This window comes from Natrix helvetica (assembly GCF_964273705.1).
Source record: "Natrix helvetica genome assembly, chromosome: 4".
NCBI classification, from domain to species: domain Eukaryota; kingdom Metazoa; phylum Chordata; class Lepidosauria; order Squamata; family Natricidae; genus Natrix; species Natrix helvetica.
In genome coordinates this window covers 141,142,077-141,159,974 of record NC_138550.1, presented here as the reverse complement: position 1 = coordinate 141,159,974, position 17,898 = coordinate 141,142,077, and the positions used below count along the sequence as shown (strand labels likewise).

The 17,898-nt window shown below is 38.5% G+C and overlaps 2 protein-coding genes across 2 annotated transcripts in view; both read left to right on the top strand.

Moving 5' to 3' along the window:
- CALB1 (calbindin 1) overlaps window positions 1–5,525 on the top strand; it is a 53,265-nt gene extending 47,740 nt beyond the window's left edge. Inside the window, exon 12 of the transcript XR_014175203.1 lies at window positions 5,516–5,525. The gene's annotated coding sequence lies outside the window, so the exon portion shown is untranslated. The remainder of the gene's footprint in view (window positions 1–5,515) is intronic.
- The window catches only part of NBN (nibrin), a 35,983-nt gene continuing 18,495 nt past the window's right edge, over window positions 411–17,898 (top strand). Inside the window, exons 1-8 of the mRNA XM_081950832.1 lie at window positions 411–548; window positions 3,066–3,199; window positions 4,695–4,843; window positions 6,169–6,328; window positions 7,551–7,654; window positions 13,556–13,673; window positions 16,063–16,253; window positions 17,270–17,367. Coding sequence (XP_081806958.1) covers window positions 512–548; window positions 3,066–3,199; window positions 4,695–4,843; window positions 6,169–6,328; window positions 7,551–7,654; window positions 13,556–13,673; window positions 16,063–16,253; window positions 17,270–17,367 — 991 coding nt within the window. The 5' untranslated portion in view covers window positions 411–511. The remainder of the gene's footprint in view (window positions 549–3,065; window positions 3,200–4,694; window positions 4,844–6,168; window positions 6,329–7,550; window positions 7,655–13,555; window positions 13,674–16,062; window positions 16,254–17,269; window positions 17,368–17,898) is intronic.

Here is a 17,898-nt window from a genome sequence, read left to right as displayed (position 1 = left end):
TTAGGCAGGAAACCCTACACCACTTCAGAAAAATGGTTCTTCTTAAAAACATCCAGTGTTGGAGGATTCGCAAGTTATGGAGGCAAGTTGTTCCACTGATTAATTGTTCTAATTGGCTGGAAATTTCTCCTTAGTTCTAAGTTGTTTCTCTACAACAACAACAACCAGAATTCTAGGAGTTCTGTAAGTCCACAAATCTTAAAGTTGCCAAATTTGGGGACCTCTGCTACAAAGGAACATCGTTGTAGAAGTTTACTTTTTCATTGATTTGCCTTTCTTCCCGGGAAATCCCCTTTTTTAACCAATGACGAGTCACATTCCTGGCACAGGAAGAAACATTTTCCTCTCTCTGCCCGTAGATGGCGCTGATCGCTCTTTCTGGGTTTTTCCAACCAAGAGGTGAGCCGCGCGCAGGCGCACTCTTCTTTTCTGCCTCCTGGGCTGAGGACCGGGGCGGCCTTTCCTTGACGCGGGCGAGCGGCACCCTCGATTCTTCTCTAGGGTTAGTAAAATGTGGAAACTGTGCCCGGCCGACGAGACCGGAGGAGGTAAGCAAAAACTGAAGCGGATTGGGAGGTGGGAGGAGGTAGGGCTGCAACACTCCGGATCATCTTCGCGTGGCAGGACAAGAGAAAGAGCGGTGAGTGCTTTTGGGATCATTTAATGGTCAGACTTTTGCGGGTCAGGTGATCGTATGAGTCTAGAGAAGGGAGAGGGCGTGTTTTCATATGTGAACTTCCTCCGGCGACCCTGCTGCTTTTCCTGCTGTCAAATTATTCTCCAAGCAACAGAGGGCAGGACAAGAAACAGTGGTTGGAAACTAATCAAAAAGAGAAGCAGCCTGGAATTAAGGAGAAACTTATTAACAGTGAGGACAATTAACAGCTGACCTCCAGAAATCGTGGGTGATGCATCACTGGATGTTTTTAAGGAGAGTCTAGGAAGTCACCTATCTGAAATGGTATAGGTTCTCCTGCTTGAGCAGGGGGCTGGACTAAAAGACCTCCAAGGTCCTTTCCAGATCATTCACTCACTCACTCACTCGTAATTGGATGTCTGAATAGGGTTTACTTTAGTGTAGTTCATTGTACAAGATATCTTAGCCTTATCAACTTTATGCTTGTAGCAGTGTTTTTCAACGTTGTCATCTTTAATATGGATGGACTTCAACTCCCAGAATATTTTTGCCAGCTTTGCTTTGCCTTGCTGGCTGGGGAATTCTGGGAGCTGAGGTCCATCTCTCTTAAAATTATCACAGTTGAGAAACACTGCTATGGACATCAACTCCTAGAAGTCCCTAACCAGGATGCAACATGCATGCAACATTCTACTTAGATGAATTTAGCAAGTTGGGTGGATGAAGAAACTGAAGTAGCGAGTTGAAGTTCAGATTCGTGCACCTAAAGTCAGCAAATCAAATTTATTTTGAAATACACTTTAATGGAGTGCACCCTCCTGGGCTTGGAGTATATGAGAAAGGAGTATATGTGTGGATGTGCTCCAGTGCTTACTTTCGCGAAATAATGCAAAACTTTAAAAATGATCTAGATCTAATGGTGACTCAAAAGTGGAGAGTATGATATAGAGATAGAGGGCCTTACATTGTTGGAGTAGTTAGCCAGGAAAGAAATTTCAATTTAAGTTGTGACATATTGGATTATGATCCCCCAGTGAAATAACTGTAAGTATTTATATGGCAGTGCAAAGTAAACTTTCAATGATTGCCACTTTGAAAATAGGGACAGAGAATTTGGGGCACATGAAATGTGTCCCCACTGATAGTACTACTAGATTTGTCTTTTATGCATTGTTTAACATTGAATATGACCATTTTCTAAAGTCTGTCCAGTAATCCATTAGTTTTAAGAGAAATAGGCTGAGCTTGCAAATGGTTGATAATTTGTGGCTCACCCAGCTGGGCAGCAGCACCTAAATAAGGGGTAGCAAACTCGCCCACCACCAGTTTAGCAAATGGGAAAAAAGTTGCGATACATCAATGGATGACACCGTGACACCACAAGTTTGATATCCCTGACCTAAATGCTTGGCCAGGAGGCTGCAGCTATCAATGGGGGCTTTAGTTTTAGCAACTATATAGGTCTTCAGTGACAGTGATGGTTTTAGGAGACCTTCCAAACAATAGCTCTCTTCTTTCTGAAAAAATACAGCCCTATTTTTCAAACTCATAAATAAAATTTATCCTGACAATTATTTTCAATCTTTTTTCCTCTGCCATCTTTGAAAGAACAAACACCCACCAGTGGCATTATTCTAGTTTAACAAGCTTATAGGTGAATTAGTCTTTTGTATACGGAACCATTTTGCTCTTCTCTTTGTATAAGTGGGGAAAGAAAATAGAAAATTACAGTTAAGCTCTGTACTGTAAGTAAAGCCAAGCTTGACTCCTGATAACTTTATAGGCAAGCCCTTGTTTTGGGAAATAATATGGAAGTGGTTTTTCACTAATGTCTGGGATTGGTGGGGGAGATTTCCCACTTTATCTTTCAACCAAGGGATAACTTACTGGTCTCCCATCCAAGTATCAATTAAATACTTGCCTTTTTTTGAGATCAATCAAGTTCATTTAGGTGCTGCTGCCTAGCTGGGCGATCCAGTGAATGCTACCTGGCAGCTGCTTGCAGGGATACCTTCTATATTTACACCTGTGTTATGGAATGTTTCTCCCCTCTGAGATGTTTCCTACACTGCCTTTATGTCCATCATTTTTTAAATGACTATGTTACATTTGTTGTTATGTTTTAAAATATATTTAATGAGGTGCAGTTTATTATTGTATACTTCAAAATGGCTAGCCATAGTAGAAAATAAGAAACATTATATAAAATGATTAGATACACCAGTTTCAAAAATTGAACCTTTCATTACAATCTTGTTCCATGAGATATCCAACTATAGTTTATAAATATATGCATATTCTATTACACTCTAAAATTTTAAATTATTTAGTTTCAGTCTTTTAGTAATTTCGCACTATACATTCTGAACAATGAATGTTTTTGTTGTTTATGGCCATTCTTAAAGCTAACATTTTTCTTTAATTTCAGGACCGTTGTATCGGCTTCTAGTTGGTGTTGAGTATGTTGTTGGACGAAAGAATTGTGGAATTTTAATTCAAAATGATCCATCAATCAGCCGAAGTCATGCAGTTCTTTCAGTTAATCATCCCCAAGTGAATCTTGTAAGTATCACATTCCTAAATTTTCTGCAAACTCTCCTGGGCAATTATCCACTATATAAAAGCATGTTTTTTAAAAAATTTAACATTTGTTGACTTAGTACAAATAATATCAAACGCATCCTGATGGCATTATAGAAAATACACAAATTATGTAATTTGGATCTGAAACCACTGACAAAAATTATATCATTTATGTCATTTAGGTAACAATATGTCCTTTAGACAACAATATTCTGATAGCTTGTTGCAGATGAATATGATTCATTATACCTCTTCAGTCAAGCTGCATTGCTTAGAAAAGTTTTTTGCTGCAGCATCTTCATATAAAACTCTTAACTGGACATTTACTTTGGCTTTATGATTAGAAGTATTTTTCAATCAATTATAGCCTCTTATTACTTCTGAACTGGTTGGTCCAAACAAATGGCCATTTCAAGCCATTACTTAATATCCTGGTTCGTTTGGCAAATACAGGTAGCTGTCAACTTAACAACAGTTTTTTTAATGACAGTTCAAGGTTCAACCAAATGATTTTGACAGTTTTTCATACGTATGACCAGTGGTGGGTTGTAGGCAGTAGGCCCCGGTACGAGTGTACAGGAGCCTGCCCGGAGCACCAGGTACCATTCCGCTACAGTGCTCCGGAGGGCCCACCCTCCCGCCCGCCTGTGCTCCTTACCTGTCTTTAAACCCTTTGGCACTTAGGCGCATGCACATGGCACGTACAGTGCCTGCAAGATGCTCTGCCAAGCAGCTGGAGCGTCGCAGAGGCTTGCAGAGGCGTTGCTGGTCGGTAAGCTGCATGCGCGCATGTTCATGTGGAGGACGCCGGTGGAGGAGTTCATGTGGAGGATGCCGGGCCCCATTGCAACCGTAGTGGTTGCAACGGGATCCGGAACCCACTACTGCGTACGACCATTGCAGCATTCTCGTGGTTATGTGGTCAAAATTCAGATGCTTCATATTTATGACAGTTGCAGTGTCTGGGGGTCATGTGATTGGCTGTTGTGACTTTCTGACAAGCAAAGTCAATGGGGAAGTTAAATTCACTTAACAATCATCTTACTAATTTGACAACCGCAATGATTCACTTAACTGTAACATGAATGGTCATAAAATGGGGCCAAACTCACTTAACAAATGTGGGTTTGTTAGGAACATAAATTTTGGGCTCAGTTATGGTCATCAGTTAAGGACTACCGGTATCCTAACTATACTTAAGCACTCAATTTAAGCAATACAGACTGCCTGCAGTTTTGTTGGCAAGGTGGCAGAGTTTGAAGTCATTATCCCAGTTTTTAGCCTGATGCCTTTAATCTCTACACCAAACTGGCTCTTGTATGAAAACCAGTAAAAACAAACCACATTAATGTGTAGTTTTATGTTTTAATGATGTTATGGGTTTTTTAAAAAACAGGAGGGGGTATAGCTAGTATAATGAATAGGCTTGCTATCTTTGAAACCTTAAATACTATGAGCTTTCTTGTATTTTCAGAGTCAATTTTCATCAATTCCTGAATTAACTTTAAAAGACACTTCAAAATATGGTACGTTTGTTAATGGAGAAAATCTACAAAAGGGAAATACCGTAACATTAAATACTGGTGACAGAATCACTTTTGGAGTCTCTGAAAGCAAATACAGGTATGATAGATTTGTTCTAACCTTGAAACAGTTAAGGGGAAATATGAGTTTGCTGTGTATTTCACACAGGATAGATTATTGTTATGGATGAATTAAATGTATAACACAAAATGATGTTCATAACTATGAAGCTTATAGAGGACTGAAATTTGTTGATAAAAACAAACAGTATTCCTATTCTTTCAAGTGAAGTATAAAGTGGTAACCCTACATAGGTTAACTCACAGTACAAGCATATCTATAGATTTAGTAGATCTTATTGCCAAATAAGTGTTAGAACTGTAGTACGAAATGAGTCTCAGTGGCGACCAGAGTTCAAACTGGGATACACACATTATATTGGTCACTGTTGAGGATGACATGGAGAGACCAGTGTGGGGAGATTGCAGCCTGTTGATCCTTCTTGATCTCTCAACAGATTTCAATACTATTGATCCTAGTAGCCTTCTGGAGTGTCTCCAATGGATTGGAGTGGTTGGCACTGTCTGATAGTGATTTTCCTACTTTCTGAAGATGTGACTTCACTTGTATTGAGGGAGGAGAAATCTGCCCTGAAGCATCTCTCTTCAATCTACTTCTTTTTAATGTTAAGGGAGATCATTTGCCAGCACAAAGTTGGATTTCAAGCTATACTTCAGAGCCCAACAGCTAATGTACTGCACCACTGCTTAGAGAATGTCAGGGTTTGATTGAGAAGGGGCGTATTACAACTGAATCCTTCAGAGGTAGAGTGACTTTAGGTTCGTGGACTTAAAAGTTCCGTGTTTGACTCTGAATGGTTTCTATTCCCTTATTCAGAAATGGTCAACAATTTAGGAGTTCTCCTAGAATCACAGTTGGAATCACTGCTTTAAAAGGTGTGACTAAGATGGTATTTGCAGCTATGTATTGCTTGCCAATTGCACCATTCTTGGAAGGGGAGACAGTTCTTCTCACAGTTGCTTACACCCTAGTCAATTCCTGTTTTAATCATTGTGACTTGTACATGTGACTGCCCCGAAAAGCATTCAGAAACTACAGTTATATAGCATGTATCAGCCTAGGCTGTGATGGATGAATCTTGATATTTTTAGCTTAACTCCACGGCTTTGAGAGCTGCATTGGTTGTCACTTGACTTCAGTGTTCTATTTAAGCTATTGAGTGACACCTTTAAGACCATACCTGACTCTGGATCTGGACCACCTTCTCCTTGTTTCATCTTCTTATCCAACCACATCAAACAGGGTCAACTTCATTAGGTCCCAGCACTGCCACTACTGTGCTAATAGATGGCGAGCTGTTTGGCATTATTTATAATCAAATTCTGTTTTGTTGTATTTTGCAGAGTTGAATATGAACCACTGGTAGTGTGTTCTTCATGCTTAGATGTTTCGCAGAAAAATATTTTAAATAAAAATATTCTTCAGTTGGGTGGCCATGTAGTAAATGAGTGGAACGAAGAATGTACTCATCTTGTTATGGTTCTAGTCAAAGTTACTGTGAAGGTGAGTGATACGCAACTAAATGGAGGCATCCCTGCAATGGGCATTGAAAGAGTAGATGGGGGAAATGTTTTATTTGCACTCTTACACAAGATTTTTTAGGAAGTAAATCCCATATGTCGATCTGTGCATAGGAATGTAGGCTTGGATGCCTAATAATGCAATTGTTTGTTTATTTATGAAATTTATTTGCCACCCATGTCACACCCAACAAATCTGTGTGGCTATATATATATTTAGCAGCTGGCTAGTAATACAGCAAGGAAAAGAAAAGAAATGTAATATTTATGGTACAGCTGTCATTCTTCCTTGTTTAATAAATTATTTCTCTGGGTGAATAATAGTAGGATGTATTGACATTTCAATGTCAAAAATATAATTAACTTAATATAAACCATTTCAATGAAGAAATTGTAGAGATCAGTTTATATTTGATCAGCGAAGAGAAATACACAGGTTATAAGGAGATGAGTGATTCATATGTATGTAGAAGTTGAAGAACTGATTGGGATGAGATAGTTAACAGAGTTGCTTGCATATAAATTTCGGGGAGGGGGGGTTGTCAGCGTTCTCAACTAATTAATTTCAACTAATAAATTTTAATCAACTAGGGACATAGCCCAAGAACTATGTATATTCTAATTCAAATCATATTTGTTTGCATGAAAATATTTTCCAGATTTTGGGGGAAAATTTCCAGTTCAATTTTTTCCAGAAAACTCACATATGTAATAGTGATAACTGAAAATATAGGTAGCCCTTGTTTAAGCAACAGCCTAGTTTAGCAGCTGTTTGAAGTTATGACATTGATGCAAAAAGACTGTAAAGCAAAGGAACTTTGAACTAAGATAAGCCTAGTGATAATTGCTCTTTGCAACACTTTGTTTAAAGCCTGAATTGCCAGTGTCAACTGTAGTTGCTAAACAAAGACTACTTATATTGATGGGAATCCTTTTGTAGTAGAATTTGCTCCTAAATATTGTAAAATTAAGATACTGACTGGGGGAAATAGTAAAACACTGCAAATTGTTGTACAGTGATTATAGAATTTTATTATAGGACTTCTGTTCCTTTTGTAAGGGAATCTCAATTTGGAATATAATCAATGAATAAGCTTAGAAGCAGAATGGTTTGTACTAGGCTGAGGAACCCGGATGAAGATCAGAGAGGCTGCATGTTCTGTACCACTATGAATTATTATTATAATTTCCCACTTTTGTTGTAGACAATATGTGCACTGATTTGTGGTCGACCAATTATGAAGCCGGAATATTTCGATGAATTAATCAAAGCCATTCAAGCAAAGCAAAAGTTACCACTGCCTGAAAGGTAATAAGTTCTAAGGTGCATCCTCATTTTTTAAAAAGTTTTTAATGTTCCATCTTATAATACTCTACCAGTTAACATTTGCTGATATTACATTCGCTTTCCAAACTACTGAAGTATGCCTTGATTAAATGTAATTATCCAAGGTACATTAATCATGTGCTATATATTAATAGTGCAGTAAAATTTTCTATTATCAGGTTATAATATTAAAAACAAATGTTAATTTGTTTTATGTTTGGCATCTTTTTTGACACTGTATGCAGATTTATTTAATGTATCAGAAATTCATTTTATGTGAAATGCTACTTCTATTATTTTTTCATAAGAAAATAGCTTACATTCTCCTATTATTTACGTATGGCCTTGTGCTACTAAATGGCATTCTTTCTGCAATCCAGTATATATCTAGGCAGGGAACAATAAAATATAAAAATACTAATTCAAACAATAGGCGTATCAATAATGAGACAATGCTATCCAGTTCCATGTGTATTCTAGTATCTTTTAAGGATTATAAATCCAAAATGCCCAGCTTCTTATATCAATGAAACTCCTGGATTTGATAAATTGGGAGACAAGCAAGAAGGACGGTAAAAATCCTCTTGATTTTTAGGCAGCTTTTAATACCATTGATAATTATATATTTCTAGACCAGGAGCGTCAAACTTGGTTTCACTGAGGGCCGCATCAGGGTTGTGTTTGATCTTAGGGGGCCAGGTTGGAAGGGCCAGGGTGGGTGTGGCCAGTTCAAAGTCACTCCTGTTGAGGGTGCCTGTGGTGGCCTGAGTGCTTCTGCCAGCAAAAGCAGGCTTTTGAGTTCCATTTTCAGCTGCCATGGCCTCCTGCAAACCTCTGCCAGAGAAAACGGAGCACATCAGAGGGTTGCAGGAGGCCGGGGCAGCCGAAAACGGAGCTCAAAAGCCTGCTTTTGCTGGCAGAAGCACCACGAGCCGGTCCTTTGCTTTTTCCAGGGCAGCCCCATGGACCAGATCTAAGTACCCCGTGTGCCAGATCTCGCCCACGGACCTTGAGTTTGACACCCCTGTTCTAGACTATCCTTAAATTTGAAGTAGACAACATGAGGATAGGGTGATTTTACTCCTGTACTTCATTTTCATTTCAGAAAATACTTTTGTAAATTGAGGATTGTCCGGTTGTCTGGCATATATATATATACATATATGTTTTCTGAGGTTTTCGCGGGTGTTTGTATGTACATCTTTGGTTGTTCGGGTTTTCTCCCGCGTAGAATTGGTAGTATCTTCACGACGTTTCGATGAAATCTCATTCATCATCTTCAGGCTGGTGCTTCCGGCCTGCTGCTTCCAGGAGCAATGAAAACCCGAACAACCAAAGATGTACATATACATATACATATACATATACATATACATATACATATACATATACATATACATATACATATACATATACATATACATATACATATACATATACATATATATATATATATATATATATATATATATACACGCACGCACACACACATACATACATACATACATAAATATATACATATATATCCTGCAGAGTTTTATTCTAACTTTAAAGAAACAGATTTTTTAAAAACATCCCCAAAGCAGACCCCATCAATCAAAAAAGTTAAACTCTACTCTCAATTTAGAAGCTAGGTATATCCCTTGATGAATGTCTTCTTTTAATTGAAAGTGTGACATCATTGAGAGCAATATACAGAGCTATGGATACATAACTATAATCTATTATTGTCTGTAAGCATCACAAAATCCTTAGCATGTAAAGTGTAAACATATCTCCAGGGGGGGGGGGCAATAAAAATAATTCTTGAGTTGCCTGGATTGTATTTTAGTGTATTCATGCCTACCTGCCCTATTACAGATTTCAGGATGTTACTAAGCCATTATACTCTGTTCCAATAGAAAAAAAAAGCTGAATATCATCTATTTATTAATAGCAGCTCTTTCTACAACTCCCAGTCAGTACTTCATGGAAACAGAAATATTCCACTTTACATTGTATGCTATAATTGTCCACTGAGAAAGCAACAGAACCTGCAAAACAATGTGATTTATATTCTTGAACATTGTGAGAAATCAAAAGACTTAGCTTGTACCACCACCCTCTTTCTGGGTGAAGGTTATTGAACGAAGGATACACAATGTTTTGAGGATTAAATATTATGCTTTCCTACTGCAATCTCTTTGGAAGTGTTCTAAAAAAAAGGTTGTTCTACTAATAATTGAAATGGTCTGATTTGAAAAAGGACTGTTACAGTATAAACTACTTATTACAGTTAAAACTATGTTTCAAAGTTGGGTCAATTAAACAGAATTGTCCATTCGGATGAGCGAATGCTTCCAGTGAGGTTGGAGTGGCTGATGATGGGTTCATGGGATTTAAAGGTTACAACATTTGACTTTGCAAACTTCCACTTATCAGGCAGCCTCAGATGACAGCATCTGGCTGATCTTGTCTGGTCTTAAAAGCTAAGTAGGATTAACCCTGGTTAGACTGGTGTTGAAGATAAGCAGATAATATCAGGCTAGACTGGAAAATTGAAGAATGTCCTGGAAAAATGCAATAGCAAAACATTTTTGCCTTGCTGCCAAGTGAACAACATGGTTACATATCCATGTAATAATTGGGAGTCTACGTTCTAGAGGACATCTTTAACTTTTTCACAGAAATATGGTCACAATTGTTTCTGTCTTGAGAATCTTTACAGGACTTCCATTAAAATAGTCATTACCTATACCTATATTCTCCCATTTTCTTTTCTTTATAAGGACAATTACATAATTAAAACATTTTTCCTGGCCCTTCCATAAACCACAGTGGAAACATATATTTTCTTTGTCATTTGCACTTATTTCTTCTTACAGGCTGGATACAACTCAGCTTAATATAGATTTCAATTTGCAGTGTGTATGTTACATTTATGATACGGGGCTATGTGCACTTTGGGGCGGCACCCAGGTATTTTCAATTATTGTAGAATATCATTGGCTTAATTTCATCAAGTTGCTCTAGAGATCTCTACAGTAATATCTTCAAGACAGTGTCAAGCTTTCTTGGAGATAGGTATACTAACAAAGATTTTAAATAATACTTTATAATATTTTTTGTGCAGTAAATAATATTGTCTAAAATATGAATATATGTGTATCCAATTTCAATGTATATAATATCTTATCAGCAGAAAAACTCCTATGAATTTAAATGTTACAGTTTGGTCACATTTGATCATTACCGTATTTATCGGCGTATAACACGCACTTTCCCCCCCGAAAAATAGGGGGCAAATGATGTATGCGTGTTATATGCCGATATAATGTTAAGAAGCCATGTTTTTACAGTTTAATACAGCCCTTTAACAGCCCTCCCTGCTCTATGTAAATGCGGCCCGCCCACGGCAAGCAGAAGACCTTTCAAATTTCTCTCCCCCCACCTCCTTTTCGCGCTTTTCCTTTCCCTTTTCCTCCTTCAAGCTCCGTGCTCACTGGAGGAAAAGGGGAGGGGGGGGATTTCCGAGTTCCAAAAGCAGAAGACCTTTCAAATTTCTCTCCCCCCACCTCCTTTTCACGCTTTTCCTTTCCCTTTTCCTCCTTCAAGCTCCGTGCTCGCTGGAGGAAAAGGGGAGTGGGGGGGGGATTTCCGAGTTCCAAAAGCAGAAGACCTTTCAAATTTCTCTCCCCCCAACTCCTTTTCGCGCTTTTCCTTTCCCTTTTCCTCCTTCAAGCTCCGTGCTCACTGGAGGAAAAGGGGAGGGGGGATTTCCGAGTTCCAAAAGCAGAAGACCTTTCAAATTTCTCTCCCCCCACCTCCTTTTCACGCTTTTCCTTTCCCTTTTCCTCCTTCAAGCTCCGTGCTCGCTGGAGGAAAAGGGGAGTGGGGGGGTATTTCTGAGTTCCAAAAGCAGAAGACCTTTCAAATTTCTCTCCCACCACACACAGGAAAAGCAGACAAGCAGGAGAGAGAAGAAAGAAGGCAGGAAGGCAGAAGGAAGGGAAGGATGGAACTGGAAGGGAGGCAGGAAGGAAGGGAAGGAGGGGAGGAGGGAGTAAGGATAGACAAGCAAGAGGGAAAGAGGAAAGAAAGCAGGAGGGCAGAAGGGAGGTGGAAGGAAGGAAAGAAAAGCAGACACGCTGGAGGGAAAGAGGAAAGAAGGCAAGCAGGCAGGAAGGAGGCAGAAGGAAGGAGGGAAGGATGGAACTGGAAGGGAGGCAGGGAAGGAGGGAGGGAGAAAGGAAGGATAGGAGGATAGGGAAAGAGGAAAGAAGGCAGGCAGGCAGAAGGGAGGGAGGTGCAAGGAAGGAAGGAAGCATAGATAAGCAGGAGGGAAGGAAGGCAGGCAGGCAGGAGGAAGGAGGAAGGAGGGAACTGTAAGGGAGGCAGGAAGGAAGGGAAGGAGGAAGGGAGGGTGGAAGGAAGGATATACAAGTAAGAGGGAAAGAGGAAAGAAAGCATCTGAATGTACTAAACACGAGTCTTCAGGGAAAAGATGCTTCAAAGTTCTTTATTTGAAATTTAAATTTTTTTCCTGAAATTTCCCTCTGAAAATGAAGGTGCGTGTTATACGCCTGTGCGTGTTATACGCCGATAAATACGGTAAATCTGAAATTTATATCACTACAGAGGACCCATATTTGAACACTTTAATTAAATTTCAACATCACATATCTTTTTTAGATCCGCCAACTTTTCCTTTGATAAATGGTATACTGTGGGTACATCATGTAATCCCTCCTAGTATAATGATGAAGATGTTGACTTCTCGTTCACCATTAGCCACAGAAAAACCTTGGGTGGTTTTTGAGACAATCACTCTCCCGGTCTTACCTATCTCAGAGTGTTTTAACTGTGGAGAAAAATTGAGCTCCTGAAGAAAGATGGGATACAAAGTCGTCCTCATGTCATGACTGTAGTTGAGCTCGGAATTACGATCTTATGATGTACCAATGGTTAAATAGGTCACCACATAACTTTGCCTCATTTTTACGACCTTTTTAATGACGTAAAAGCCACCTAGAGTCACTTAGTGGTAAGATGGGTGGCATACAAATTTAATAAATAATAAATAACCAAATACCATGGTTGTTATGCAAACCCGTTGTCTGCAATGGATATTCTGTCAGAATATGAGAGTTCATGACTTGGCAGAGACATGGTAACAAGGTCAGCCAATGAATAGGCATTGCAACTAAGTCAGCCAGTGGAAACTGAAACAGTATTTGGTGTGTGAGCAACAAGTGTGATTTAGCTCTGAGTGCTGTGCTGAGAATTGAAACTGAAACTGTTCTCTCCTCTGCCTTCGTTTGTACCTACTTAAAATTTCTCATTTTTACCACATTGGAAAACCTGCTTTTGGTATTGTATAATTATTTCATGTGTTATATATAAAGAGAAGTTAATGAATCCTGCTGAATCAATTACCTGTGTGTGCTTTCTGATTGTGATTGCTGCAACAAACTCTGACATATTATTTGCTGGAAACTGGAAATAATCTGAGGATTACTTCAAATCTGGGTGATAAGTAGTCCTGGGAAGATTTGATGTTACTAGGAGTGGTTGCTAAATAATAGGTCATAAAGCAAGGACTACTGTGAATCTAATAAACACTTTTAGATACAAAGATACTTGATGGGGAGTAATAATCTTTGTGTTCCTCGAAGGCTTGCTTTAAGAACGTGCCCAAAACAAAGGATGATGCCAAATAGAATCTCAATCTGGGATGTAATACATCCCTCTGAGATGGTGAGAAGAGAATGTGTTCAAAGTTTTTATATTATAACACTTCTAAATGTTGAGGAAAGGTTGAGGAAAAAGCTACTTTGTTTTTAAAGAAAGGCTTTCTTTATAAATAAATTATGTTTTTTTAATAACAATTCCCTCTGTTTTTAGATTTTTTCCACGAGTTGGTGAACCAAGTATTGAGAGTGAAAATATAGATCTGACCAAGTGTCCTAGAAGAAGAACTATTTTCAGAGGAAAACTTTTTATGTTTCTAACAGCAAAGCAGGTAAATGGCTCACTATTCAAAGCCCTGTCTAGGCCAAGGGGCTAAGTGCGGTTGGAATTGATTTGTATATGGATGAAAGATCACCAGAAATTCAATAATACTGTCATTTTCAGTGAGAAAAAAAAATAATGTCAGAGGAGGTACTTGCAATGTGAAAAATCGCAAGAAAACAAGTTGATGGTTTAGTATTAATCAAAACTTGATAAAGAATTAAAGTTATCCTTATGACAGAAGTTCTGTTTATAATATAGATTATGGATGCCCAACCTTGTAACTTTAAGACATGTGGACTTCAAATCCTAGTTATGCTGGCTGGGGAATTCTGGGATTGAAATCCACAGGTCTTAAAGTGCCAAGTGTTGGGTTAAAAATAACATTGCCCCTCCCTAATACGAGGACCGAGGAGCAAACATTTTTAGGGATCTGTTAAGGGATCTATCCCTTAATGTTCTTGCCCATGTGGAAAAAAATCAGGTAAGACCTCTAGTTAAAAAAATGATGGCTCCCCTCCTATGAATGATGAGTGGGACTAAATTTTAGTGTAGGTTGAATGATTGTGGTAGAGTACATACGTGATTATCCCCAAAGACCCTTCACACAGACCAAATAGCTGAGGTGTCATGTAGATTCCCCTCGCTGATTCATGTAGATTCTCCTAGCTGATGTTTGAGTTTTGAAGAGATGGAACCAGCTTCTTATTTCAATAGATCTCATGAATATGATCAAAAATTAAGTTAGTAACTTTGACCAAAGCATATAATATTAAAATTTGATAGAAATCTAGGTTTAGTTTATGGTCATTATAAAGACAGGTAACAAATCAATTCTCTAGTAGATAATTGCATATATGTACTACAATATGTATGATCTAAGAGGAAAGGTATTTAAATTTCTTAGAATTCTATCTTTGAGTTTCAATCAGATATTGGCTTTGGTTTATTTAAAGTTAGCTATTGAGTTTCACTCATTAATCAAAGGCAAAAGAACATGCAGTTTTTAAGGGTCCAATAACAAATCGCTTGAAAGAAAAAAAAGATTCGGGACTTGTTTTTATGCTTATGACTTTGAGCACTTTTATGCTCTGCATATGTATATTTTCTCTTATGTTACCTACACATACTATTTTATGTACTATACAGCACTCAATTATTAGGGTGTATTAGCTGTCTACCGTGTTTTCCCGAAAGTTCAATTGTCCTGAAACTAAAGCCTTGCCACATTTTTCGGGTGGGCAAAAATATAAGCCCCTGCCCCGAAAATAAGCCCCCTGTACAACCCCTCCCCCCCTCCGGCAAGGCAGAGCACTGCTCACCGGCCTAGCGGTATCCTGTCCGGCTTCCAAACTCCGGAATTCGGCTTCCGATTCTTCCAGCAGCGGCCACTCTAGGAGTGTTTTCTATGGTTATTAAAAAGTTTTGCTCGGAGCTCGGTGGCGGCCGCAAAGACAGCTGGCCCAGGGCATGGTGAGGTTGGGAGCCATGAGAGCTGGGGGCGGAGCAGGCGCTCGCGCAACCCCCCTCTCCAGCCACTTAGAGCTCCATGCACTGACCTAGGGGGTATCCCGAATGTGCCAAGCCGCAGGAGCTGGGGGACGGGCAGAGCGCCACATGGCTTGGTGCCTTAGGGATACTCCCTAGGTCAGTAATGGTGCTCTGCTCAGCTGGAGGGGGGGTTTGCTGGATGGCTGCTCGTGAGCATGGTCACCTCATGGCTGCTTTGCCCCTGAAGCTGTGCCCGGCTCTTTGGGAGCCCGCTCGCAAGGGAACAGCCACCCGGCAACTCCAAAACAATAATCCCTCCCCCTCTAATAAGCCCAAGGCCATATTTCGTGTGTCCAAAAAATATAAGACCCTGTTGTATTTTCGGGAAAACATGGTAGGTAGCAATTTTAAGAAGGTATCGTAGACAGAACAAAAGAATATAGCACAACTGTGCCCAAAATTTCTGGTGCTAAATGAGACAGTTATTAAGTGAGATTTGTTCCATTTTACAACCTTTCGTGTTAAATGAATCACAGCTGTTATGTTAGTATTAAATGATTATTAAGTGAATCTAGCTTCCCCATTGACTTTGCTTGTCAGAAGGTTGCAAACAGTGATCACATGACTGGGGGACACAGCAACAGTCATATATATGAACCAATTGCCAAGCATCCAAATTTTGATCATGTAAACTTAGGTCTGCTACAATAGTTGTAAGTGTGAAAAACAGATGCAAGTCACTGATTGTTTACTAGATGAATGGTTGTAAATTGAGCACGTAACTGTACTTAACATTTTTATTGCAACTTAGAGAACCTCTTTCTATTGTTCTAATATTTAATTTTTTAATGACTCTATCTATCGCACATTAATACCAGCTTAGTTATTTAAATTTAATTTCATTCTAGCATGCAAAATTGAGTTCAGCAATTAAGCTTGGAGGAGGAGAAGCAAGACTGTTGACTGACAAAACAGAAGATGCTGCTGTTTTAGTAACATCTAACACTTGTGTGATTGAAGTAGGATCTACAAACTCCCAACCATCACTTTCTACCTTGGACAAAAAATGGAATGATAATATCACAGCTGCCTTGCAAAGGTGTGGCTTACTGTTTATAATTTAAACAGAAAATTGCTGAGCCATCAACATTTTGTGATATGGTGCAAAATTAAAAACATAAAGGAAGTATTCATCGTACACCATAGTTTATTAACTTGTGCAAGAAAGTACTATTTGAATTTGATTAAGAGTTTTTTTTTTCATTTCATCGCACAATTTGCTCCACGTATTCTAGATTAGCTTTTATTGTATTTGGTACGAATTGTGAAAGTTTTTGCTATGTAACCCACTATCAGTTGTACGGTGAAATGTATTTTTACAGAATAAAATTTAGAAATATTTTAAAATAAACTTTGAAGATGACGGATAGGCTTGACGTTGTAAGGTTCCATATAACATATTAAGGTTCCTGTAGCCTCCTGTAGCCTGAAAATATGTGTTCATTTGCTATCAAGGCTTTGGATATAATTGTCCAATTATAAGTAACCCCCACCCACCCCAATTGGTTGATTAAAAGAAAGATCCATGGTGGCGCAGTGGTTAGAATGCAGTACTGAAGGGTTAAGTCATTGCTCATTCCAGGAGTTCAATTCTGAACGGCTCAAGGTTGACTCAGCCTTCCATCCTTCCGAGGTCAGTAAAATGAGGACTCAGATGGTTGGAGGCAATATGCTGACTCTGTAAACTGCTTAGAGACGGCAGTGGAGCAGTATATTAATCAATTACAGGAAATAATTTTTAATTTTTTTATGAGAGCCCTTAAGTTTTAAAAACTGGCACAGTTGTGAATTGTAGACTTAAAACTACACATTAAAAAATGAACCCATCCCCTGTATTTCAAGAAAGCATTTAGCAGCCTACATGAATGTTTTGTTGCTACTCTGAAAGATCTAGCAGCCTACATGAATGTTTTGTTGCTACTCTGAAAGATCTAGCAGCCTACATGAATGTTTTGTTGCTACTCTGAATTTTGGGTGAAAGTCTGTTTTTAAATGATTTTCTGGATATTTTTAGATGAATGATACTTTTTTGATAGCACATTTTATTTCTGTTAGGAAGAACTACAGAACAATCTCAGAGGCAGAAATCGGTTTAGCAGTCATTTTTGCATCTACGGAAAAATACTGCAATCCTCAAATTTCACCCAGTGGAGGTAACAAAAATACTTTTTTCCACTTTGTTTTATCTTTCTTTATTAGTGTTTTGTTTAAGAAATTGATATTTAGTCAATAACACTAGGGTGGATGTTTACCTGTTTTACTAAATTGCAGCTTGGTTTTATTTTTAAATAATGTACCATACAAAAATAATTTTCCTCTTCCCCCCTCCCCAAATATTACTGTATTTCTCTCTTCTAATTTTTTTTCCATGAATTTACTCAACAAACTATGCCTAAGCAAACCATGCTTAGCCTAATTTATAAAAACAATCCTTGTGAACCCAATCTTTTCGTGCATTTGCATTTTATTTCTAGAATGTAACCAGACAGTCCTTTTTTCTGTGTTTATGCATTGTGTAACCCCTTCCAAATACTTATGAGAGCAGCACAACTAAAATTCACTACATATAGCAAAAAGTGAGTTTTGAATTATCAAATCCCATCAGCATTGACTAACCTCAGAGAGAATTTCTGAAATAATTTCTAATTTCCTTCCCTATAGATTTGATCTTTTGGATACACCTT